The 19,426-nt window shown below is 45.3% G+C and overlaps 1 protein-coding gene and 1 pseudogene across 2 annotated transcripts in view; one reads left to right on the top strand and one right to left on the bottom strand.

Annotated features, from left to right (window-relative positions):
* LOC309585540 (epidermal growth factor receptor kinase substrate 8-like protein 2) overlaps positions 1 to 17,230 on the top strand; it is a 70,329-nt pseudogene extending 53,099 nt beyond the window's left edge. The window contains exons 6-11 of the transcript in view: positions 13,027 to 13,138; positions 13,905 to 14,024; positions 14,875 to 15,022; positions 16,110 to 16,293; positions 16,700 to 16,832; positions 17,159 to 17,230. The product of the transcript in view is annotated as an epidermal growth factor receptor kinase substrate 8-like protein 2 (transcript). The remainder of the gene's footprint in view (positions 1 to 13,026; positions 13,139 to 13,904; positions 14,025 to 14,874; positions 15,023 to 16,109; positions 16,294 to 16,699; positions 16,833 to 17,158) is intronic.
* LOC309585551 (inositol 1,4,5-trisphosphate receptor-interacting protein-like 1) lies at positions 745 to 2,493 on the bottom strand (the record flags this gene model as incomplete). The annotated part of the gene is given in 3 exon segments (XM_082303517.1): positions 745 to 2,068; positions 2,256 to 2,259; positions 2,262 to 2,493. Coding segments are annotated over 3 exon segments (1,560 nt in total).
* Positions 17,231 to 19,426: the final 2,196 nt, after the last annotated feature.

Genomic DNA, 19,426 nt, shown 5'->3' with positions numbered 1-19,426 from the left:
CTTGAGTCACTTTGTCATTTTTTCAGGTAGCTGCAATGGATGGACGTTCTCTAAGAACCATTGGATTAAATATAAAGAAGGACACTTTTCAGGCAATTTGAGAAACTTCTCTCCTTTTATTGTTTTTCCTAACATAAATATCTGGATATTACTGAAAAGCAGCCAAGCAACTACAGCAGTGTAGTTTAATTGCCTAAACTAAGGGTAAGTTTACAAAATAGTTTACACACTGACAATACTAAAGGGCCTCTTGAAGCATGGATAATATATCCAGTTCCCATTATGAAAACTTGGACTACCTATTCTTCCATGGTAGTGTGACTTAAAACTACCTGTTGTACTTTCATATACTAAGAAAAACTACATCCTTAAAAAACTACAATAAGTACAGCTTACTGAAGAATTACATTAAGTCCCTAACAGGCTCGTTTTTTGGACTTGGAGGTATGCCAAGCAACCTCTCTCAGTTCATAGTCTTCTGTAAGGATGTGCAGGTGGAGCCAGTTTCTGCCTCGTAGACGCAGGAACATTGCAACAGCACCGTGGTAAACTGAAAGGTGAAGGGCAAGGCCACGCAGAGATGTGTGTCTGCACAATGAATTAATGTGCCGCAGCATCTTCCTTCCGCAGGAACAGGAAAGCAGCTTCAGGATTGCCAGTGAAAAAAGCAAGAATTATGCAGTGCTCACGTGGCTGCCATCGGGTGGGAGCCCCCCCAGCACAGCTCTGTGCAGGGAATTCCTCTCAGTGGTTGGAGAGCAGCATCCAGAGGCGGAATCGCAGCTGACCGTAAGCTCGCATCGCCTCTGCGTGGGCGGCCGGATCTCGGGCCAGGTGCTCAAAGAGGTTGAGCGGCTCGACCGTTCGCATTGCCGGCGGCAAGCTGATCTCCTCAGGAAGCCTCTGGTTGCCCAGGACAAAGTGCTCCAGGCGTTTCAACTGCAGGCAGCGACGCAGGTATGCCATGATGTCCCACAGCCGCCGTGCAAATTCCCTCCTGCGCCACTGGGACAGCGGTACGGTGGTCAGCACGTGCATGACCACAGTCTTCCAGGTCGAGCTGGAAAACCCTGTGCCCCTCAGGATGCAGGTGAAGAGCTGCAGGCATTTCAGGTGCAAGCTCTCACACGGCACCTGCCTGGCGACGTGCTGGAAGAATTTTGCCTCTGCCACAGCGTACGTCTCAGGCCACGCTGTGCTTGCGATGGAGTCGGCCTCGGCGGGCTGGCTGCTCACAAAGATGCTGGAGCCGCCTTTCTGGGCCTCTGTGGGCTGGCTGACCACAAAGATGTCGGAGTCCCTGTGGCGCACCCCAAACAGCATCTCCACCATCAGGCTCTTCTTGCCTTTGCTCAGCCGGAATTGGCAGGACCGGCTGCAGGGCTGAAACACCAAGTGCCATGAGTACGACTGAGGCAAATGCAGCCACGAGCATCTCACCAGCTGGTAGAACCAGTGGGAGGTTTTCTCCACGTCCAGGTAGGAGCCGGTGCAGAGTGTCTCTAGGAGGCTGGGCTTCTGCTTCCGCCGCAGCTCCTCCTGCGAGTGGTGCAGGAAGCACAACAGCTTCTCGCCCAGCTGCTCCCTCTCGCACGTGCACACCAGCTCCACACGGACGCAGAAGGTCCTTGCTGCCATCTGCCCTGCACTGTTCAGCTCCAGGTGGAAGGCGTGTCCCGGTGGGGGATTCAGTGGGACCAGCACGCGGTACACCACATCCTGCTCACGGGGACTCCAACCCTCAAAGGCACTGCCCACCCCGATGGCTTCTTGAGGCACCGGGTAGAAACTATTGCTCACGCTGTCAATAAAGACACGCGTGAAGCTCTCCATCAGCTCAGCTGCCACTGAGCGACCTCTCTCCACGTCCTCGACAGGACACTGTATGCGATCCACTAAAAGGATCCCTCGCTTATTCCCAACGTCACAGGCGTCTTCTTCCTCTTCAATTCCACCACTGCTGCCTTTGTCCTTGCCAGCACCACTGCCTTCTTTTTCACTGGCAGCCACATTTCCACCTTCTTCTTCTTTTCCATCTTCATTCTTCTCGCCTTTCACATTCGCATCCCTGTTTTCCTGATCCTTCCCATTCCAATCAGTGGCTCTGTGTTCACTGGAATGACTGTCTTCCTTCAGCTTCATATTGCTGCTTTCTCCTTCATTTATCTTATCAACACCTTCTTCAGTTGAAGCAACATTGCCATGTTCCCCTCCATTTCCATTTTCATTCTTTTCTCCCTTCCTATCGGCAGCACTGGCTTTCTCATCTTTGTCTCCAAGATTGCTTTCTTCATTTCCAATGTCCTTCTTTTCTTCCTCAGTTGCAGCAAAACCACAATGGTCTACTGCATTCTCACCATCACGGCTGTCTTCTTGTCCTGTCCAATCACTGCTTCTTTGTTCACTGGCATCACTGCTTTCCTGCACTTTCACATCTGCTTTTTCTTCCTTTCCATCTTCACCTTCACGTACGTCATCGTTGCCTGCTTTCATATACGCATCATCGGTTTTTTCTTCATTTCCATCTCCTTCTTCTTCCTTTCCAGCATCCTTGTCTGGCTCCACCTTCACATCCTTGTTTTCTCCGTCATTTGCTTCATCTAGGTCTTCCACACCTCCAATAACATTGCCAGGTTCTTCTTCATTTTCCTCAGCAGTATTGTCTCCTGGCATATTCCCATCACTCCAGCCTTCATCTTTCCTTGCATCATGGCCATCATCACTTTTAACATCACTGTCTTTCTTCAACTTCACATCTTCATCTCGTTCATTGGCATCATTGTCGTCTCCTTCATTTGCAGCCACAGGACTGCCTTCTCCTTCATTTCCGCTGCCACTGTCATCTGCCTCCACAGTAACATCAATGTTTTCTCCATCTCTCTCGGAATCCAAACTGTCTTCTTCCTTTTCTTTTTCCTTCTCCTCTCCCAAGGTCTTGCAGGAGGTCTGGTCCTTGCCGCTGCTGTTGGTTTTGCTGGCTTCAGGACTCCTCCTGCAGCTAAACCACAGGCCCAAGAGGAGCAGGAGTCCAGCAAGAGCCCAGAATGGCCACTGCTGCAGGGCACCAAAGAGCAGGGCTCCCCAGCCCTCGTCCTGCTGCTCCGGGGGCCCTTGCTCCAGCTCCTGCAGCAGCCGAGCCATCTCGCGGTCGAGCAGCTCCTCACGCTCCTGCATTCGCCGGTGCGTGGCCTCATCCAGCCCATCCCCAGCTGGCTGGGGATACTGGATCAGGCTTTGCACGAGCACGAAGAGCAATGACAATAAAGCCATGGTCTGCAAGAGGACACCCAGAAGGGGTTCAGTAGGGCCGGAATGGAGGCAGCCAGTGCAGGGCAGGAGCCACGGGGATGTGGCAGCAGGAAGGAGAGGGCCCCCAGCAGCTGGCAGGAGGCAAGGCCTGCACCGCTGCCCCAGCAAGCACCGAGCCTGAGCAAGGCGCTCCCGCCAGGGGCTGGGCCCTGGACGCAGGGACAGAACACACGCCCCGGGTGCCAGCGCTTCTGCCCCAGCCCTCCCCCAGCCCTGCCTCCCCACCGCCTGTGGGCACTCACCGCTTGCCCAGGCTCTACTGGGGGCAGCGTCAACCAATGGGGCCTTTTATAGCTGCCCCCATTGTGACACGGCCCCTGTGCTGTCACAGGCCCCAGAGCGCATCACAGGCCAGCCCCACCCGCCATCCCCAGCCCGGGAACTGCTCATGGCCCTGGGCACCCAGAGCCTCAACAGACACAAAGTGCAGACCCATCAGTCGTGAACCTGGGAACCCCAGAGCTTCCCTGTACAAAGCAGGCACAAGTGCCCTCCCACACAAACCCTTGTCAAATATAAATTTGTGTGACATGATCCGTGGATGCTCTTGGTATATAGGTGTAAGCTTTTATTTAATCTTGGAGGGGGACATTTTTTACTAATAATATTTATATTTATTACTTTTGGGGCAGGATGTCATACAGGCTAATGTTTTGTTACAGATTTAGTGAGAAATCTTTCTGAAAGAAATCCAGGCTGCTTGAATGATGCACAGGAAGACGTAACACCCTCCTTAAAGAGGCCCAGTAAGTTAATTACAAAATTTTGGTGTCTTCAACAACCTCTCAGCTCTTAAAACTCTATGGTTCAACACAGTGCAAAATTCTGGGATAGCCAGGCTTTTGTTCAGAAAGTAGAATGTCTCATTTTTCAAATTTGTAGCAAAGATGTACATCTGTCACTCCCACCATCTTCAAAATTGTCTGCCTTAAACAGAGTTAACCAATCTCTCTGACTTGTCTGATACTGCACTGGTTTATTAAAGGAAATTCTGACTCTTTCTGCTATCTCTGTGTATTTATCTCCAAAGGACTGTGAGTACGGAAGAGTCATCCCTTATGTTCCTCAGCTCTTCTTTGGGGAACTCACCTACAAATGGAACTGCAGAAATGGGGAGGGAGGAAAAGGAAACAGGATGTGAATCGAGCACCTGCATAGTGACCACAGATGTCCACTGCTAGACAGACACTGATGTCAGGCAGATCATGCCCTCCAAATAGTGCTCAGAAAGAGAACAAGTTTGGGATTCCTGAAACTGCTCTGAATTGGATTTGCTTAAACAGATGTCATTAGTAAAAGCAATCAAAGAAAGAGTTTTGATCCCTCTTCCAAGCTGATGCCACTTATCATGTATCTTCCCTGCATTCTTCTAGGGAAGCTGTTTTTGATGTTGTCCTGTCCTTCTTTTTATAAGGGAGCAAAAATACTTTGTTAAGTATTACTCTTTCAGTTTTGTTTCCTCTCCTCTTCTGAGATACAGTAAAGTGAACATTCAGCAGAATAGTTTTGTATTTTTTGAACACAATTCTTCTTTTATCCAACTGAGGCCCTTCTGTGATCATGAAAAAACAGAAACTGTTGTGAACTACAGTTTACACTCATAAGAGGTTGACATGGGTCAGTTCTCCAAGGTTATTCTTAGTTCAACTGCTGTGTAAACTGTTGATGTCACTGACTGGAGGCTGCTCTTCAGGACATTATAGATATGATAATTATATGACAGAAAATGCAACATATAGTTGAATCTGACCTTCAAGTTCACTAGCTTAAAAAAGGAAAAAAATGTCTGTAAGAAATTTGCTGCTTTTCCCATTACTAAGATGTAATAGATGCCTTCAAGTTTATACTCAGTCGACAGCATATACACATGGACAGCAGTGCCCATCCATCTTCAAGCTAGGGTACATTTTAAGTGTCAATGATCACTGCCTCCAGAAAGCATTTTTGAGACAAAACAGGCAAAGTCTTTTGCATATCTAGACAATCATCCAATACTAGGATCTTCACTCTCACATAAACACTTCATGTTTTTCCACAGAGGAATCTGAGATAGATTTTTCTGAGAAATAACAAACCACCAAAAATTAATTAAATGACAAACAAGGGAAAAGCACCACTTCCTCACTCAGCACATTTTCCTTGATTTTCATTAAGCATTCAGATTTACAGATGCTGATATTGCCACAAGAGCAGTTTTTTTCTGGTTTAACTTCCTCTTCCAGTAGAGCGAGCACAGCTGCAAAATGCAAGCTCACTTCCAGGCTCTCTTACACATCACCAGTTTACCACATTCCAACCAGTCACAGCTGTGCAACACCCCGTCAGGGTACTGGGATTACTGCAGTGCCACAGACAGTTTAAGTGAGGCTCATGGAGCTGTACAATTTTAACTATGTTTTATATGTATAATTAAATGATGCATGACATGGAAATAAGCCAGCTGTACTGAAACTGGACAAACTAACTGCTCTGATGCAACAGTTAAGCATCTCATCAGTTCTAAAATGAAACAGGTTTAAAGCAAAAACAATATAGAGAACAGAATGCTTGACACTGTTAAATAGCATGGTCAAAGGATAATTTTTGAACATTAAGGAAATGCACTCACCCAGTCAAATTTTCAAAAGAATTCCTGGCACCAAAATGTTCTCTGTTTGCTTTTTCACCATGTTTTAAGAATGGATCACTCTGGGGGAAGAAAATCCTGTGCGCAAAACACTGCGTGAAACTAAACAATCCTTAAACATGGCTAATTTCCATGTGGAGCTGATGATTTAGCACTGTCATCCTTCAGCAGAGGAGAAAGAACTACCTGTCTTTAGTTTATTTAGGTAAGATGAAAAAAGTGAGGAGCGTGAATTTGATCTTGCTTCAATTTACTTCAGTGGAAAAACTCTTGCCATGACTTCAGTGAGAATGAGACTGCATCTTAATTCATTCTATATGGAGAAAAACAAATCAGCTGAGAATAATGCTTTTGTTTATTAGATGTAAATTACTACCATAGTCGTTTTTAACAGTGCTAAGTAAATCCTGCTTTAAAAGCCAAACGTTGCCTTCAGTCCTGCTTATTCCTCTGTACTGTGTCACAATGCAGGATTCCTGGTCCTCTGACCAAGTCACCGCTGTCACAGTAAGCATGGCTTGCTCTGGGGAATGGCCACATTCCCACACGGGAATGATAGATGTTTGTGGATGTCACTGGTGACAATGTCCAAATCTGGGCTAGGGCATGCCCCCCAGCCAAGAAACTAGGGTGCACACTTTTGTAATATAAATGCATTCACTGAGAACACAGACTGCACTTACTAAAATGTCCATGAAAAGCAGCCAAGTAAATCAAATCAATAGGGTTAAATTTGCAATTAGGATTCTCTCTTTCGGCAGGAAAATTTTAGGATAGCCACAAATTGAGAAAAATTTGCTTTTTTTTCTTCTTTTTCTCAGAAGGCAATCAACCTTCTGGTCTGGCTATTCTTTACTTCTCCCTATGAAGTAAAATCTAAAAAGACACACACACGATATTTATGGAAGGACCTCCCAATGCATTAGGAAAAATTATTACTCAGAAGATCAAACAGAAACAAGACTGTCTACACTGTATGAATTAAACATACATGAATTAGGACACTGAGCCTTCCATTCTTTAGTAACAGAACTGATGCTGTCCTGAAAATGACATTAATGAATTAGACTGGTATATGAAAACCTTCTGCATCTGCTCTAGAGGTTGGAATGAGGATGTTAAATGAGGCAGCAGACAACAAGGACGTGCTGCTTAGGGAAGCTGAATATCACTTCTGTGCTTGTGGAGTTCTGCAGTTTGGATGAAGGTCACAGGTTATCTCCAGCTACATGAAAATGAGTGATAAATACACACTGTTGGTCTTAGACTGAAAGCAGTACTGGGCAAAGAGAGTCAAAATATGGAATATTACTCAAAATCATCCCCTGGTTTTCTAAAGATCATAATCTTCTATTAGAAGACAGTTTGTTACCTTCTCCTAATAGTAAAGCTGTAATAGTAAAAGCACCTCAATCTTGTAGAAGTATCTAAGATACACAGAATAAGTAAGGTATATGGAGTGAGAGCACCCTAAAAACATCACAAGAGGAGTGACAATTTCTGGGATAGTAATGACATGAACGAGTATCTAAACGTTAAGTCTGAGTGAATAAGAGAATTTTTCAACTAATGGATCAGGGAAAATGTGAAAGGATGAGATATGTGATTAAAGATCATAGTGTATTCGGTTAACACAGGTGGAAAATATATGACTTTGATTCTGTACTACAACATATTTTAATTGATTTGTGTGTAGTTTTAGTTTTATACATGCACAATTTTTTAGAACACATCTTTAGACTGGGACAAACAATAAAGGAAATCCATTGTATGACTTTACATTGATCCCAACATCACTCACTGGAATATCTTAACATTTCCTGCACAGATTCCCATTCGTTAAGATGACAACCTTGAGAAGAAGGAAACCTATAACTGCCATTCAGAGAAGGTCTAAAATTTCAATTGCTGTTTGAACACAAAGGAGCTTTGACATGCTGTGGTTTATTGAAGCACTCCTGCAGTTATAGACACATCTTTAACCACCCTACCCTCTCCCTCTTCCTCCATCCACCACTGATTGATGCAACTGGAAGCTTCAGTAACTGCAGAGCAAAGTCCCGCTTACTTCCAGCTCTCCTGCCCCAGCAAATGCTCAGCTCTTCTGGGAAGATGGAGCTATGCCATAAGCACATTGCACCTGAAAGGAGATGAAACCTTCCCTTCAAAGACACATGTGACCAGGTTTTTGGAACTGCCTGATGTGGCCAGTTCTCATCTGTTTTCCATAAAGAAGGAAAAGAGCCCTGTATTCTCCTCTTCATGAGAGTTCAAGTATGAATTCCAAAGAACAGAGATGCCAGGACTTGTCAGTGACATGACTAACAATTTTATGAGAACTGGCAAAACAGTTCATTTCTCCTACATCTTATTCTCAGAAACCTTGGAATTGTTTTGTCTGAAAGATTTGGGGGGAGGAAGGTGGACTTAATTCTCACAACTATATTAAATATTCAGTACATCTGATATTCTGTTGTCAACACGCAAAATATAGTTTAATTATGATAAGCCATACTGGAATCATTTACAATACATAAATGTGAAAAAACAGCATTAAATTATTTCTTGTTCCATGTGGAAAAATATACACCTTCCAACCCCCCAAGAAAGTAAGACAAGGCACAATAAATTCTGGTAATTCTCTTTCTTCTGACTTTTCAGTTCCATCACAGCTCTCAAAACTAAGATTTATGTGCTGTTTTGCATCTGTATCTGTTGTTGATTTTCCCCCCCTACAGGGATATAGGTGAATAAGTTTGGACAGGAAACGGTATCCCTCAAGCCAAACTGAAAGGTTTATAAAGTTGCTAAGAAAAGTTTGGGTCAGGGCCTAAATATCAATCATCTGCTCACTGTCTTTTTAAACGAGCTCAGGCATTTTCCCAACTGTTCCCAGCAGGTCTCTGCCACTATTTTAAACTAAGATTTCAGCCATTTTTTTTCCCCTGTGTTGACCTCACTAATTTTTCTTTCTCCCCCTCTTTACCTGCCAAAGGCATCCATCAGGATTTTGCCAAAGGCTATCTGCTTTTGAAGTTGAGAGGAATTCACTAATCGTGAGTGTCAAATCCACAGTAAATGCCATGGCCATATGGTATATGCTGCTTTTGGGAATTAGCTCAAAAGGCCTAGCTGTGAGAAGGCTGGCTGTATGTCAGGAGGGTTTTACTGCTAACTTTCATAACTCATGTCAGCTCTTTCAGTTTCTGTATGCATTGGCTTCAGGGAGTGCAACTGTTCCCTGAATTTATAAAAATGTTGTCAAGATCCCTTGATCTTGCTTCCTCTGTCTCTCTCGCACAAACACATCCAAACACATTTATATACACAGTGGAATAGCATGCACAGTGGCATGCAAATCTAGCAAAAGAGAAGCTTGTAAATAAATAGCATGTCATTCTGCTTACTCAATACATTTCTCTGGGTGTTAAACTCATGATAAACATATCATAAGCCCCGATGAAGGCTCTACAGCCTGTCCCATCACACCATCCTGAGTGTAACTCTGCAATGCATAGGAAGACATAAGTTTGAAAAACAGAGCAGAAATAGCTCCCCTAAGGGCAAGGGGCTGACATAGCTGAAACATAACTAACTGGAGAGCATTTGTTTTCACTAAAGAAGGAAGTGTCAGTGACACATCTCTGTGCCTGTGGAGGTGTACTGTACATGCAAAGCAAAAAGAAATCCACCTTCTTTAAAAAATTGGCCATTAATACATAAATATGTCTGTGTTGAAATCCCTCAGACGGTACCATTCTTAACAAGAACTACACACAAGACTAAGAAATTCTGCAGAGAATCACGCTTTTGTGATCCAAAGAGGCAAGGAGAAAGAAAACCACATATGAAGAGTTTAACATACCCACTTAGTGATAGAAAAAGAATTATTACAAAAATAAATGTCAGTCCCCTTGAAACACTTGAGTCAGCTCTCTCAACTTTCTCTGATGCTGTAGGAAGGTGTGAATGTCCTCCATGTGTCACATCATCCGCACCAGCCACACAGGAATGTCTCCAATGCACCTCAGAGCCTTTCAAGGACCACTCCCCTCTAATTTATGTAGAGTCTGTTAACATCCTCTTGGAGCAAACAGAAATAATACTTTTAAAAGACATTTATACTTCAGAAACATGTGCCCCGACACAACAAAAAACCCAGATTTTAATACTGCCCCGAGGCAGAATTCATCCATCTTTAAGGCTTCTATTATGTATTTCCTGGTTAGTAATACAAAAAGAACTGCTGGCAGTATCACATCGAAACCAAAGTGCCAGAATCAGAAAAACTACTGAAAAGTTTACCTTTATAGGAAAGCTTCAGTCTTGGGATATTTTGTTTTGACGTTCCAGTGACTGGAAGGAACAGCATTGCTAAAGACAGCAGGCTGCAGGCATGTGGCACTTGCAAAGCTCTCATTCTGCTCTCCTCTTCTGTATCTTCTTTTGTACTATGGTGAAATATCTCCCCACTTTTCAAACAATCCAAGTTTTATCTGGAAGAAAAAAAGAAAACATCTGTAGATCTGCTTTACTGCATAAGCAACAATTCTGTAAGCAAGCCAGACCTATTTCTAAAGAGCACCTCAGTTAATTTCTTTGCTACGAAAGTATTTTTCCTCTAGTACAAGTAAATATGTTTTGTTTCTTTAATACTAAATTTACACATTTTGACATTGGAAAAATATGTAAACTTTTCAGACACCAATGTCTAGCCTAGCTAATGTTTAAGCACAAATTAAATTAATGCAGTATCCATAAAAAGAACATTTGACATTCAAAAGTGACCATGCAACTTGATAGTTAATACCAGTCCATTGGATATCTTACATGTTTTATAACTCTTTTTGTCTCAGTACAACAGCTATTGTGTGTTTATGCTATGACTAGAATGAACTGTAATGTCTCAGATGCCATGGGGGTACAAGCTGAGTTAACAGTGAGTACTTACCCATCAAAAACTAAACTAAGAAAACTGGAAAGAGCAAGCAGTTGTGTTTAGTTTTAATAGAGAAAAAAGTCAAAGCGGATGATGGATTTAAAAGTGCTTTCAGTATGATATTTCCAGCAGAACAACTGCCTCAACTCATCCACCAAAATGTCCTATAAACTTTAATGAGTGTTTCAGGCTGGGGTCAATAGGCTGATACGGGATTTTGTTAGCACAGTGTGCAACTAAGCCAGCTTTGCAACACTTTTCACTTAGTAAGAATCATTCATATTCCATAAATCTTGAAGTGTTTTACAACTGAAAGCAATTATCACTGCCCTTATTTTCCCTATGCAAAAACGGAACCATAAAGCTGCAGTGAACCTATTTCCTCAAGGTCACACAGCAAGCACAGTAGTTGAAAAGAAAACAGCAACAGCAGTCCTGCTGTCCTTTGTACCCAGCTATCAAGGATCCCTTTTGCCCAATAACTCGACTTTTGCACATGAAATTATTTGAAATGGCATCTTGAATTTTGAAGGCAAAACTTCATGGTTAATAAATCACAGAGATCAGAGTATGAAAATATTTGTGAGACCAGATCCTTCCCCCTGCAAGTGCCTGATGCTAGAGGTCAAGGGAGATGGCTGGTGAAATGACAAATGTCAGTGTTTGAGTAATGCTGTAAAACCAAGGAGTAAGGAAATGTTATGGTTAGTCAAGAGATTAATGGCTCATGATGTGCCATGAAAATTCTTTTCTGAAAGGTACTGGAGCTGCCTGATTAAAAGAGCAATCCTAGTGCCCACATCAGCCAGCACTTGCACAGACACCAAAGGAGAGGTTCCTTGCAAGTCCATGAGAGATGCAGCACAGCTTGTGGCCCCTGAGCCTTTCCACCGGTCTGTTATTTGAACTCCTGCAGCACTGGGTCTTGCAATTCTGTGAGCTACAGCAGCACCCAGAACCAATTCGGCACCTCCTGATACAGGCAGTTCATCCTTCCTGGCATGAAAGGATGGAAACAGAATCCCTTCCGTTCTCTCTGACACAGGAAATCTTTCTCAGATGAAACTTGGGCTTTCTGAGCCTCCAGACTTTCGCTCAATAGCAAAAGACAAGGAAGTGTGCAAGAAGAGCATGATGGTGAAAAAGAGGGAAACAATTCGTAAAATCCCCAAAGCATAATTCCTATTGCAGAACACTAAGCTTCTTTCTTCTTAGTCCCCTCTTCAACACTCATATGCAGTGTCTGAATGCACTACTCTTGGCCAAGTGTGAGTACATGTTCACGAAACGACATGGAGAGAAAACAGACAAACATGAAATGCCTGTTTCATCTTTCTCTTCCCTTTATTACAGTATCAGATCCTAAGAGAACACCCTTACTTCTTCTGTGCCAACACATCTATCTGAGGGTGGACCACGAAGGACTAAAGTGGATTAGACTATCCCAGGGTTAAACCGCCTTTAAGAAATTTATTTAGAGGTGAAAAAGGGGAAAAGAAGGAGAGGGGACGAGGGGGAAGAATATATGAAGATGAGACACCAGCCCTGTTCATCTTCAGCAGGATGATAGTGACAAACCATACTTCAAAAAGAAGCAATTAAGAGGGAGCCAGTCTCACTGCAAGTATGTTGAGAAGTCACGGCCTGAAGGTCTGGGCCTCAGCCAACAGGGAACTCACCAAAGGATATGGGGCTCATTTTCTTGAGGCAAATTACTGTGAAGAATCAGGACTAAATTTGACTAAAAAAACAGTTGCATCAATGCACTGTCATTTGCTGAATTGATTGAGAATCAGCACCAAACTCGGCCCTTCGGCCATAGCTCACAACCTCACTTTTTCATGTAGGCTTTTTTTGCTAATGGGAACCTTCCTTTTTTCTTGGTTGGGTTTTTTTTCCCCTTTCCCCTTTTATTTGAATAATGTCTGTGAAAAACCATTTGCTTTCACGAGGCGGTTAGTTTACACTGGAGGCAGCAGCTCTGTGAGCTCGAGCCAACCCTGTCCTGTCTTTAGATTCATTGCAATCTGGCCACATTGTCACATATATTTTTAGTTTATGATGATCCTCTAATACAATTCCAGCTTCCACACAGAGTCCTTCCAACAGTCTAGCTCAGGTTAATGAACTTCAGGCCACTTCTCTTCTGCAGGAATTTCGAGGCCCAGGGGGTGGCTGTGCCCAAGAGATTTGCCAAAATCCGCTACGATTTCACCGCGCGAAACGCCAGTGAGCTCTCGGTGCTGAAGGATGAAATCCTGGAGGTACGTGACCGCTCCTGGAAAAGGTGTGTCCCCCAGGGGCAGGAGAGAGCTCGGGATAGCAACAAGCACCAACTCCATTTTCCCTGGTGGTATCTCAGCAGTGACACAAAGCTTTGCTCAAACCCAAAGCTGGAGCAGGCTGCCTGTGCTGTGTTGTGTCATTTCCTCAGCTCAAAGACATCGGTCCCATTTTAACCACAGTGAGGAGGGAGGACAACAACTCGCTCTAGAGCCCTGCTCATCCCCCGCTGGGTCGGTTCCTTATCACCACTTCCTCCTCCACGAGGATTTGTTTTCTCTGAAAAGCACCTTTCTCATAACCTTTCTCTTACTGCAGCACTGTTGGCAGCTGGACAAGGTGGGACGTGACTTGGGCTGACACTGATCTGTGACCTGAGGAAAAGGTTTCTCTGCAAAATGTGGCTTTTTATTTATTTAATTATTTATTTTAATGCAAAAAGACATCAGAAACTCAGTCATTAGGAAAAAAAGGTCTGGAGAAACAGGGACATTATGTAGGAACTATGAGTTCTTCAGCACGCAGAGGTGCTCTCCTGTTCATCCTTACGATAAATTCTGATGCTTTCCAGGAAAAGTTTCAGTCCTGGATTGCATCTGAGAGCAACAGATCTGATTAGAGCTCCTGGCCTCAGTGATGTCCTTCTGGCAACTTCACCTTTTGGATGGTTCGGCCCCGCTATATCCTGGTTGTTTATGCCTGAAATCCCATTTTCCCACAGCAGATTTATTTTTGTCCCTCTCTCAGGTGTTGGAAGATAATAAGCAGTGGTGGAAGTTGCTCAACCGGAGTGGGCAGGCCGGTTATGTTCCGTACAATATCCTGGATGTGGTGAAACTGGAAGAGCTCAAACAGGTCTGTAGTCAGGTAATACCTGACTGGTATCAGCTGCAGGGCACAATCTGCCTCTGGGAATAATGTTGTCATTAGACCTCCCTGATTTCTTAGGATACTATGCACAAATCAGGACAGACCTTCAGAAGTAGACAAAGCCAGGAGATTCCTGAGTCTCCTATGATAAAATTCACATTTTGCTACGATCGTCTTCCCAAATAAGGCCTATCCTTCCTATTTGTGCACCAGCCTCCTGCTTTCCATATTTTTCCACATCAAGATTTTTCTTGGGGGTTAAATTAAAGATGGACACTTCCCTCAGCCAGTTCAGTTCAGCACCAGGAACACGTTACTGGAGTGGAGGCAGATGGAAACACCATCTAAGTGAGAATTAACTGAATACTGCAACTTGCACTGCAGAAACGTGGAGCTGGAGTGTTCTAAACACCCTAGGGAAGCATGGAATTGCTTCCCCATTTTGGTATTGCAGCGTTTGGGCAAAGCCTAAGGCGGCCCAGCAGGCTTCTGGATAAATCCCTGCTAGTTTAATCAAAACGTCAAAAAACTTTCCAGTCCGCTCCAGGCCCTTGGCAGTGGTCCCGCTTCACATCCCAGCTACGGAGCAGTGAGGCTCTGCCTTCCAATGAGATCGAACATGTTTGGCACAACTAGGAATTCCCTTGCGCAAACTTCAGACTTTGCTTTGGGTTCTTCATTCCCAGAAATTAACTTCTTCCATGCAGCTCCACCTGAGGTCTCCCCAGCCCCACATCAGCACAAGGAGAACACGGCAGTTTGTCCCTCCGTGGGTGTGAGGCAGAAAGCTTAAGAAAATTAAAAACGACCAAAAAAAATTCTTACTTTTCTTTCCCTTTCTAACCAGTCTAACCAGAGGTACAAAGGAGACCTGAGCCCCAGGGGCTATGGCCCATCCAGCCCAACCCACAAGCTGCCTGCCAGCTACGCCGGGGATAAGTGGGGCAGTGAGATGTTGTCGCGCCACTCTGCACAGGACGCCAAAGAACGCACGTGTGTGTCCCACTCTGGGCTCCCCTGGGTTTGGGCGCTCGGGGGACCAGACCTGCCCAAGGGGCTCCCCTGCACCTTTTACTGATCACAGCAATGGAGCAGCACTGTGTCTGGAGGCCATTCCAGGCAGGACAAGAGCCAAGAGAGCAGCCCTGGGGCTTGTGACACCTCCGGGGCTCTCGGGCGGCCCGGGCCGAGCAGGGCAATAAGTGATCACCCCATGCCTCCTTCCTCCAGTTCTAACTTCCTCCTCCTCCTCCCAAGGAGAGAGTTTCCTTTCTCTTCCAAAATGTTTAAGTGTGTCTAAGGAACAGCTCAGGTCAATCCCTTTCTCTCACTTCCTTTTGCTCATCTCCCGGCACACACACAGTGCCCGCCTGGCCGCTTCCTTCATGTGGTTCCACAGAATTCCCGGCCAAACAGGAGATCCGCATCACTCCCTCACCCTGCACGTGCTGTGGGGCTCACAGAGCAGGAGAGAGATCAGGGGCCCTGCTCACCTCACCCCTTATCCCACCCTGTCCACTCCTGGAAGCAGGAGCCCTTCTGGGACGACAGGAAGCCCCACCATACGAGGACACAAATCTGTTCGTATCACTGAGTTATTCTCCACAGTCTTCAGGAGTTTCATGGGGAAAGCGATACTGGATGAAGAGTCACTGGAGTTTTCACAGAAGCACAGGATGCCCTGGGCTGGAAGGGACCTTCAAGCTCATCCCATCATGAGTGTGTTGCTCATTCCCAGTTTGTGCTTCCTGCCGCTTCTGTTCTGTTGCGGAGCAAAACCTGGAGCTCTGCGATCAGCAAATTAGTGACTAGAAGCAGCAGAGAGGACTGAAAAGGTCTCAATTCCAAACCTCCAATTGTAGATTCTCACAGAACTGTGCTTCCACATCAGGCAACAGCCAAGGGGTGATGGGAGCAAAATAAATGGCAACACAGGGGCACAGGAAAATGGGAATCACTTTTCTGGGCTGAATTTAAATAAGAATGTTGAGCCACATCCCCATTTGCCTTACAGTTTCCCCACAAACATTTAATGGCATTTTTGACTGAAGACTTGCTTTCATTCCCTACTTGTTTCTACAGAACTTATTCACCAAACGGATGAGCTGAACGACGAGCTGCTAAAGAAGATCACAAACAATAAAATTCAGCCTCCCCACAGGAATTTCAAAGTGGAAAAGCCTCAGCAAGTTTTCGTGCCCCTCACCTTTGAATCCAGCACTGAAGAAGTCAAAGCCTGGCTGGAGGCCAAGTCATTCAGCAAAGAGTAAGATTTGCCCTATTGCCACGTGCAATGCTCGTCCTTCCCTGGAGAAGGAGCGGGGGAGGCCACCGGCACCATCTCACCTGGGACAAGCCACTTGGATTTACTTACAGAGCCTGTGTTGCAAATTAGATTTCAACCCTGTTCAATCCAGGCTCTATAACCAGAATGTTCAGAGCCCAAAGTCACTCCCTTTCTCTGGTATAAATATTTTCTTGGAGATAAACAGTTAACTAACTAAATCCAAGGCCTGAAATGCTACTGGAATTGCAGCTGCCACCTTGGAACAGCCCCAGGGCCCCGTGATATGGTCCCACTGCAGCTCCTGGCCTCCCATCTCCAACTCCTCACCTCTGGCACGAGGCCACGTGCAGCACAATCGTCACCTCCCTACTTTGTGTCTCCCCAGGACCGTGGAACACCTGGGCATCCTCACCGGAGCTCAGCTCTTCTCCCTCAACAGAGAGGAGCTGAAGAAGGTGTGCGGTGATGAGGGAAACAGAGTCTACAGCAAGATCACAGTGGAGAAAAACCAGCTGGAGGTAAGCATTTTTCTGGATAATTCCTGCTGGAATGGGGGCTGTACCAGCAGCGTCAGATAGCTCATTAAACAGGCATTTTAAAAAATACAATTGTGGGGAAAAAAAATGCAACCAAACCTACACCAGCAATAAAACACACGTAAAAATTCCGAAGTGTCTTTTGAGCAAATCTGTAAGATCCCCCTGTTTCCACTAATTAATCTGCTTTTTACTGATATCACTTATCTCTTTGAAACTAGCTCTACTTTTACAGCATTAATTAAATACTGTCACTTAACTGCAGCTTGAAGTTCAAATCCAAACTGCCTGTTTTGTTTCCATTCCAGAAAAGCAGAGGGGAGTCGGAGCTCCAAGAAATCACGAAGCGCCGCCAGGAAAGGATTGATTCTGCAAATTAAAGTCTCTCTGCTTTATTTCAGCTCTTAGCCCTAAGTAGTGCAGAAAAAAAGGGAATGAAAGCAATGATTCCTGGCCCAGGCCAGATGCAGCAGAGCTCCCCTTGGGGTCCAGCTGCCATCAGAGTGACAATTCCTTGAACACTGTTGGGAAGGGTTGACAATAAGACCATGTCCCACTGGGAAAGGTGTTTTAATTTTGCATGAAGTATTTTTTTTATAACTATATATTTTATACTGAAATTTTCCGTGCATGCGATCAGAGCAGGATTCACACGGGGCTGGATGTACAAGGGCTGGCTTCAAGCAAAAAAAGACCCCCAAAGCTTTTCTCCGAGGGCTGTCCCCTGCTCCCCACTCTCCCCTGGCAGAGCAGGCGTGGCACACAGCACAAGAGAGGCCAGCCTCAAGGCTTGGAGCCTGGACCAGAGGAATAAGGCTTTAGAACCCTGCAGTGGTTTGGGTTTAAGGAAAGGACATTAAAGCTCATCCCATTCCACCCCCCTGCCATGGGCAGGAATGCCTGTCACAAGCCCAAGTTGTTCCAAATCTTGTCCAACCTGGCCTCGGACACTTCCAGGAATGGTGAGTCATGACCTCTCTGGGCAACCTAACCCTTTCTATTTCCATTTCCATTTCCTCCTCAGTGCAGGTGTCCCCTGCAGCCCACGAGCACAGGGCCGGTGACAACTGCCTGTCCTTGTCCTGTCCCCCTGTGCCCCCTCGTTGGACAAAGCTAGAATGGCAACACACATTCCCGAAGTCTGGCTGCTTCCTTAAATCCATGGACCAGCTAGTGCTATCTCTGAACAGCTGAAATGAGCTTTCAGTGCCTAGAAATGAGCAGGAGTGACAAACAAAGGGATTTGAATCTGGAAATAGGTGAGTTCCACCCGCCCACCGCTGCTGATGCAGAGGCTGGGGCTGGGGGCAGCTGTGCAGCCCTTCCCTGGGGCACGGATCCTGCACTGGAATGTTGCGGTGGTGTTGCCAAACCGGGCCTCAAACCAGGAGAAGATAAGCCCTGACCGTTTGCTCCCGACCCAGGCACACCCACAGCCCTTCCCAGGGTGTTGGTCACTTGTCCCCATCTTCACATTTTCACTGCAAAAAGTCAGCTGAAATGATTCCCAAATAGCTGAAACCCCAAAGCACACTGGGAAAGGCAGGTTTAACACAAATTAAATGGCCACAAGAAAAAAACCCCTCTAATTTAGCACAGGGTGTTGCTCTTTACTTCCCGTTTTCCTTCATAAAGTTATGTGCATTTGTATATAGCAATCTGTAAATAGGGGTGAGGAAAATCCCTCTCCCTAGAAGCAGAATTAAGTGATTATGCTTCCAAAATTTACTCACCATTTCAAAACTCAAGCAAGCAGCGTAGTTCCTGTCCACAGCAAGTTTGGCACATTGCATTTCTAGCTCTGTTTGACTGACAGACCAATCTGATTGCAAAGCAGTGAAGCACACAGAGCTCCAGAGCTGCCCACAGCCCAGGGACAGCTGGGTTTTCTTTCTCTCTCAGCACATGCTGAGTCTTCGTCCAAATTTGTGCCTGTCATTGCACATTTAATGGAAAAAGCTTTAAAACAGCATCTGGGGAGCTCATGTCTAAAACTGAGAACACCAGTGCACCTTAGTTTTGGCTTCATTCTTAAGCGTCTCCAATGGATAATCTGTTTTCTTCATTTGAAACAGGACACTGCTCTCACCAGCAGAATTAGGGTGCAGGCAGGGGAGGATCCTGGGTTTAGTCACAGCCCTGCTAGGATCTGAGAAGGGCACTCACCTTGTCAGGGAGGGATGAAGAGGACAATCCTCCTGAGAAGCCCTGGCTCCGGATTAGGGTGGAGATGGGAGGCAGGATGGCAAGCACGGGAGGCAAAAAAGTTTCTAAAATGAAAATAAAAACGAATGTTGAGCTAGGAAACACACCATCTTCTAGTCCTGGGGTGTAGAGGAAAGCAAATCACAGGGAATTACAGTTATCTGGGATTTTAACAGGAGTGTACATGACAGCTCTGTAAAGCCGGGAGCCACAGGAGCACTTCCTAAAACAAATAGCTCAGTAGACCTTATTGCAGAGGCCACTTTTACAAATTTCCACGCGACTGAGCTGTGCGTCTGTTCTGTTTGTACTGCCTGCAGACACTGCTATAAAGTACTGTACATTGATGTAACTGAGCGAAGGAGACAATG

This window comes from Coloeus monedula (genome assembly GCF_965178545.1).
Source record: "Coloeus monedula genome assembly, contig: HAP1_SCAFFOLD_67, whole genome shotgun sequence".
In the NCBI taxonomy this organism is placed as follows: Eukaryota; Metazoa; Chordata; class Aves; order Passeriformes; family Corvidae; genus Coloeus; species Coloeus monedula.
Note: the sequence above shows the minus strand (reverse complement) of the source record. Positions and strands in the feature narration are given on the sequence as shown.